The 5,911-nt window shown below is 37.2% G+C and overlaps 1 protein-coding gene across 1 annotated transcript in view; it reads left to right on the top strand.

Moving 5' to 3' along the window:
- The first annotated feature begins 1,686 nt into the window (after positions 1–1,686).
- The window catches only part of TMC1 (transmembrane channel-like 1), a 189,406-nt gene continuing 185,181 nt past the window's right edge, over positions 1,687–5,911 (top strand). Inside the window, exons 1-3 of the mRNA XM_006894419.1 lie at positions 1,687–1,753; positions 2,478–2,525; positions 5,566–5,737. Coding sequence (XP_006894481.1) covers positions 1,687–1,753; positions 2,478–2,525; positions 5,566–5,737 — 287 coding nt within the window. The remainder of the gene's footprint in view (positions 1,754–2,477; positions 2,526–5,565; positions 5,738–5,911) is intronic.

Genomic DNA, 5,911 nt, shown 5'->3' with positions numbered 1-5,911 from the left:
ATCATGTTACATTAAACCAAACATGATGTGAGAGTTCTGACACTGTCTTTGATCTCTTGCCCCTCTGGTGTTTTGAATCTACCAGTGGCTCCGTAGGAGAAAGATGGATATTCTCTTCCCGTGTGATTTACAGCCTCTAAAAAGCCCCTGGAAGGTCCACTATGACTTAGCTCCAACTTGACAGTAGTGAGTGTATTTTCATTCTTTTGGTCATGTTATTCTTGTATACCATTGAGTCTGAACTGACCAATAGCTGACCCTCCAGTGAATTTTCAGAGGCACCTGAGGAGATTGACCATCTTTCTCCAGGAGAGCAGTTGGCGGATTTGAGCTGTATAACTTTGCCTTGGTAGTGTCATTCCTTACCATTTAATTGACTTTACCCATTGAGACTCTACAAGAATAAGTAGTCTGTAGAGTGTTGTCCTGCTAACTTAAAGGCTACATCTCTGAAGGTTCGAATCTGCCAGTGGCTTGGTGTGATAGAAATAGGCAGTTCCCTTCTAGAAATCCTTCTATAAATAGGATTTATACCCTCAGAAATCCGATGGAAGCTGACAATGAGTTGGAACTAGCTAATGACAGTGAGTGAGTGAGTGAGTGAACTGATGATTACAAATTAATATATTATGCAAATGTCAAAAAGCTTGCATTGGGCATGCATATTGAGGGGTAGATTGTGTGTTAGCATTTTCTATTTGTCGTCAGTTATTAGCATATGATACACAGTGAGAAGACCCACCTCCAAGACTAATATCAAAATTCCTCTTTAGGGAATTCTTTGGCTGAAAAAACTTACTGGCTGCATTAATCACAAATAAAATACCATGACTTATTGTTACAATTAGAATATGTTCTCAGTGGTGACATAAAGATCTGTGCCCTGTGCAGACGCAGTTAGAGCTGACAACAGAAGGCATAAGTCCACTCCGAACAAAAGAACAGTTATTCTCACATTCTGTGGCTGATGTCGAGTGATAACATTTCTGCATATCCTAAAAATTTTTATGCATATGCTGCTTACAGAAAAAAAGAGAAAAAACCTCTAGCCCTTCCCAACTTTTACAATGATTTTCTTTGTGAATGGAATTTAAGCTCCTGGCATATGTTGTCTTTTCAATATGCTTGTTAAATTCTGTATAACAACCTGTGAGCTTATATGAGCAGAAACCAAACCAGAGTCTGATTCCTCTGCTCAAAGCCACATTGTTTGTCATCTCTTCTTTCTTTTAAAAAATTATATTCAGACATTTTAAAACCCAATCAAATTAATATTTGTACCAACTTTCTATCCTACACTTTTCCAAAAATAGACTAATTTTCACATAGGGGATGTAGTGACCCATTGGGGGAATTCTTACATGCCACGCAGGAGACCTAGATTCCATTTCCAACCAATGTATCTCTCAGACACAACCTTCCATCTGGCTGTCAGTGGAGGCTGGTGTATTGCTATGATGTTGAACTGGTTTCAGCAGAACCTCCAGATTGAGATGGACTGGGGAGAAAGGCTTGACACTCTATTTCTAAAAATGAGCTGAAGAAATCTTATGGATCCCAGTGACAGGATCCTCATCTAGTCATAGGGCTGGCGCAGGACCTGATGGCATTTTAAACTGCTATTCCTGGAGTCGATTCAAGTTGGGAGCTTACTCTATCACAGTTGATAACAACAACAGTATCACTATGGCAAATTGCAGAGCTTTGTCTTGGAGTAAAGAAACCTATGAGGGACGGATAGTAGATTGCAGCGGTAAGGATCTGTCAGTTAATTTATTTTCCTAACCTTGCCATAGTATGAACACATTTTAAAACGTTAATATGTCTTTATAAAACCTAGAACAAACCTAAAACACAAGATGAGGTTATGAGTTGGTGGTTAAGGATTAAACAGAGGATGTAGTTCTTGTCTCAGAAATAATTATAAAGAATCTGTTTCTGTACCATCAAAGCAAATGATGGATTAAGAAATTTAGAGAATACAAATATAAAAGAACTAAGAACAATCAGTCTTCAAGCATTTCTTGGGAGACTCTGATGCTGGGCATCTGTGAAAAGAATTCTCTATTTTTTATGTAGCTAATTTGATTATTATAATAATCAAAACAGTATATGCATGTGAAGATTGGGTTATTGACAATCCAATTTATCACAGATGAAGTAATCAAGCATGCTGTACATGTACTCATTGTAATATAATTTTGTTTCCTTTTTTTTGGTTGATGTTCTTTTGATTTGTGCTGACAATTTCGTAACTGTTGCATTTTGCTAATCTGTGAAGGCAGTGGAGCAGAGAAGCCCAGCATGTGTTGTATAAGATGCCACAGTGTCATAGTTTTAATAAATAATACACATTTGGCATGTTTCTTGAAAAGGCATTTTACTGACTGCACAAAAAGAATCTTGTGATAAAAAGAAGTAACTCGAACCTCGGTGCCAGGAGTTAAAGAATTGCCTTCTTTTTCTTTCTTGCACAGTGCAAATCCAAGTGGAGGAAAAAGAAGATGACTCTGAGGAAAGCTCAAGTAAGTGGAGATGGGCTTCTGGGGCCCAGTTCTACAACTGTGCTTCTGTGGAGCACTGTCATATTACCCAATAAACAAGGTAACGGCGGCCTTTCTTGTGCTTGCTGAGTAATCTCAGGGGACCACTTCATACATTTTTCACTGCGCCAAAGACGTGGTAAAACCCATGTGAATTTGCTCAGTACAGATTGATATGTAAACATAAGAAAATCCGTGCTTACCAGGTCAATTGGGTAATCTGTGCCTGTAATGGGACAGAAATGAAGTAACGGGATACATCGTTTTAATTTATGGAGTGTGTGTGAATAGTTGATGGTGTCAGAAAATAGATTAATTCTGTAAATGGAATGTTTACTCTAGATTCCTTTCAATTTGACATGCACACATATCACCAAATTCATCAGTGGCTGACGATCAATAGATAGTAGACCAGAATAACTGTTTTCAGAATGCTCGTCTCCTCTTCCTACTGATAATGTTGTGACCAATAATAAATAAGTTTTTAGAATGCTAGAATTAGGCTCAAATAATAAAATATTAGACTCAATATTTTACACCTAGAAACTTGTTATTAGTTCTGATGAGAAAGGGTCATTTACACTGGCAAGAAAAGTAATCTTCCTGTTTCTCCCTTTATCCCAAACTTAGCAGCAAATTTGATTTTATATGTAAATGAAAATGTTTTTATAAATAATATTGAAAGAACATTTCTGAAAAAGAGAAAAACAAAACTCATATATATGGCAAAAATTCATGCTTAATTCATTAATTAATAAACTAATGAGGTATTATGGTAAGTTTAAAGGAAAATGAAAAGAACTCCCTGTATATATTCATAGATCAGAAACATTGAAATGACACAAATGTAGGCATTTAGATTTGGTTTGTTTTTGAAGGGAAGCTCTATTGATCCCCACAGGGCCAAATTAATTTGTGTGCTTATGTACAGTGGTAAAAGAGCTCCGACAGAATCAGAATCGGGTATCATACACAAGTAAGCTACAGGTAATGAACAGCTTTTCAAACCAAACCAAACCAATCTCATGGAGTCCATTATGACTCATAGCAATACTGTAGGATAGAGTAGAACTGCCCCATAGGATTTCCTAGTTTTCAAATCTTTATAAAAGCAGAGCATCATATCTATCTCCCAGGAACAGATATTCTAACCATTATGCTTTTAGTTTGCAACCAAACTTTTGATTAGCAGCTGAATGTTTTAACCATCAGGCCACAGGGATTTCTGTTTCCCTTCTCTTTAAGAGCATAGTGATAACTATGAACAATATGTTATTTTTTAATAATTGTTTATTTTAAAGGACAAAAAGAGCACAAGAAGAACAAATCCATTGCTGTTGAATGGACTCATAGTGACCTTGCAGGACACAGTAGAACTGCCTCAGAGGGTTTCCAAGGCCATAATCACCACCATCAAGTTTCATCTAGAAAAATCCTTGCTTCTGACCAATAGGTGGTTGGTTAGCGAGATGATTGGTTAACGATTTTGTTTTGTTAGGTCCATAATAAATATCCTTGTAGCAGCAGTCAAGAAATCAAAAATGTATAGCATTGGGGAAGTCTAAAGTTGAGGACCTCTCCAAGGTACTGAAGAGCAGCAATATCACTCGAGGACTAAGGTGTGCCTGATCCAACCCATGGTCTTTTCAGTTGTTTTTTATGCATCAGACAGCTGGACATTGGCCAAGGATGACAGTAGAAGAGTCAAGGCCTTTGAGTTATGGTGTTGAAGAACAGTGCTGAATATCCCGTAGATTGTAAAAAAAAAAAACCAAAAAAAAACCAGCAACAAACCAAATATGTCTTGGAGAAGGTGTAGCCATAATTCCCATTAGTGGGAAAGTTGATGAAACTCTGTCTCACATAAGGACATAGTGCTCAGAAAGGTGGAGGGCCAACAAAAGAGAGGAAGACCCTCAGTGTGATAGATTGGCACAGTGGCTGATCAACATGCTTGACTACAGCAGGGATGGTGAGGATAGCACAGGATGGGGCAGGTATCTGGTTTGCTGCTCATAGAGTCACTTTGAGTCATGGTCTACTCAATGGCACCTAACAATGGTAATAACAGGCTTTCTGGGGCAGATTGCTACATCTTTACCCCACAAAGCAGCTGGTAGGTTTGAATAATTGGCTTTTCAGTTAGCAACTGAGCTGAGAGCGCTTCACCACTGAACCACTCAGGCTCCTTTCATAAAGGACAAAGTTAAAACACAACAAACATGAAAGTGAAATTGGAAGGCATATTGTTATAAATTTTGTATCAAGAGTAAACTGAATTTTCTGGTTTTTACCAAGAGGTTTCCTAAGAAGTTACAGACTTCTGAAACATGGTAAGTTGATGGGTCTAGATATAATGTTCCAATTCCTCTAAGTTCCAGGTTATCTTTAAAATTGCCTATTTTTATTCATAAGGACAGAATGATCAGGCCACTGTGCTTACCAACAGTTTCAGGTAAGAAGAGCAACAAGAAATATTTAAAAATATGAAGAATATATTTGGAATCAATAAGAACGATAATTTGAATAGAGAAATTTTGAGTGTTGAATGAATTTCTCTAAAATCCTAGTTTGTATAATTTCCTCCTTCTGATGAATGATAGTAGTGTAGTAGTAAATATATAATGGTTGATTATGCCACTTGAATGTTTTAGAATTAGATATTTAAACTTTGACTTGATTTTAGTGGTTGCATTGTATTTCATTGCTATGTCATTAAAGTATAAGTCATCCAATTATCCAAATAAATGAAGACAGGGATTGTAAGGATTATTTCCCTTTGGGGGAATCTATATTCACTTACAGGAGAGATGAACCACAATGGAAATTCAAATCTGGTTAAATTTATTTAAATTGATGACTATGAAATGTATAAGATATGTATGGTACACCTGATCAAGTTGTGAAGAATTGCTGGATTCTGGCCTCAGGTGCACGGCTTTGGTAATTAAAAAATGAGAATTTGTAGTGGAAGAGAGGATTTTCTGATACTGCTTATTGCGTCATTTACTGCTGTGTTTAGGCGAAGAAGAAGAGGAGGAGGAAGATAAACTACCCCGAAGAGAAAGTTTGAGACCAAAGAGGAAGCGGACCAGAGATGTTATCAATGAGGATGATCCAGAGCCTGAGCCAGAAGATGAGGAAACGAGGAAGGCGAGAGAAAAGGAGAGGAGAAGGAGGCTGAAGAGAGGCGCGTAAGTTAGTTAACAGAGAGCGTTGTTCAGTCAGAGAATCGTGCACTGTGAGAGGACTGCTCACCTGACGCTCTGTTGGCTTTAAAATTGGTCATTAAAGCTACTTTTGGAAAGACAGGTTTAATTTGATACTCTCCTTTATTCTAGTATATTAGATATATTTTAATAATTAAA

The sequence above is a fragment of the Elephantulus edwardii genome, unplaced genomic scaffold (genome assembly GCF_000299155.1).
Source record: "Elephantulus edwardii isolate Elephantulus edwardi_28Jun2011 unplaced genomic scaffold, EleEdw1.0 scaffold00141, whole genome shotgun sequence".
Lineage (NCBI taxonomy): Eukaryota > Metazoa > Chordata > Mammalia > Macroscelidea > Macroscelididae > Elephantulus > Elephantulus edwardii.
The sequence above is the reverse complement of the archived record's forward strand: the minus strand, read 5'-3'. Positions and strand labels throughout refer to the sequence as shown.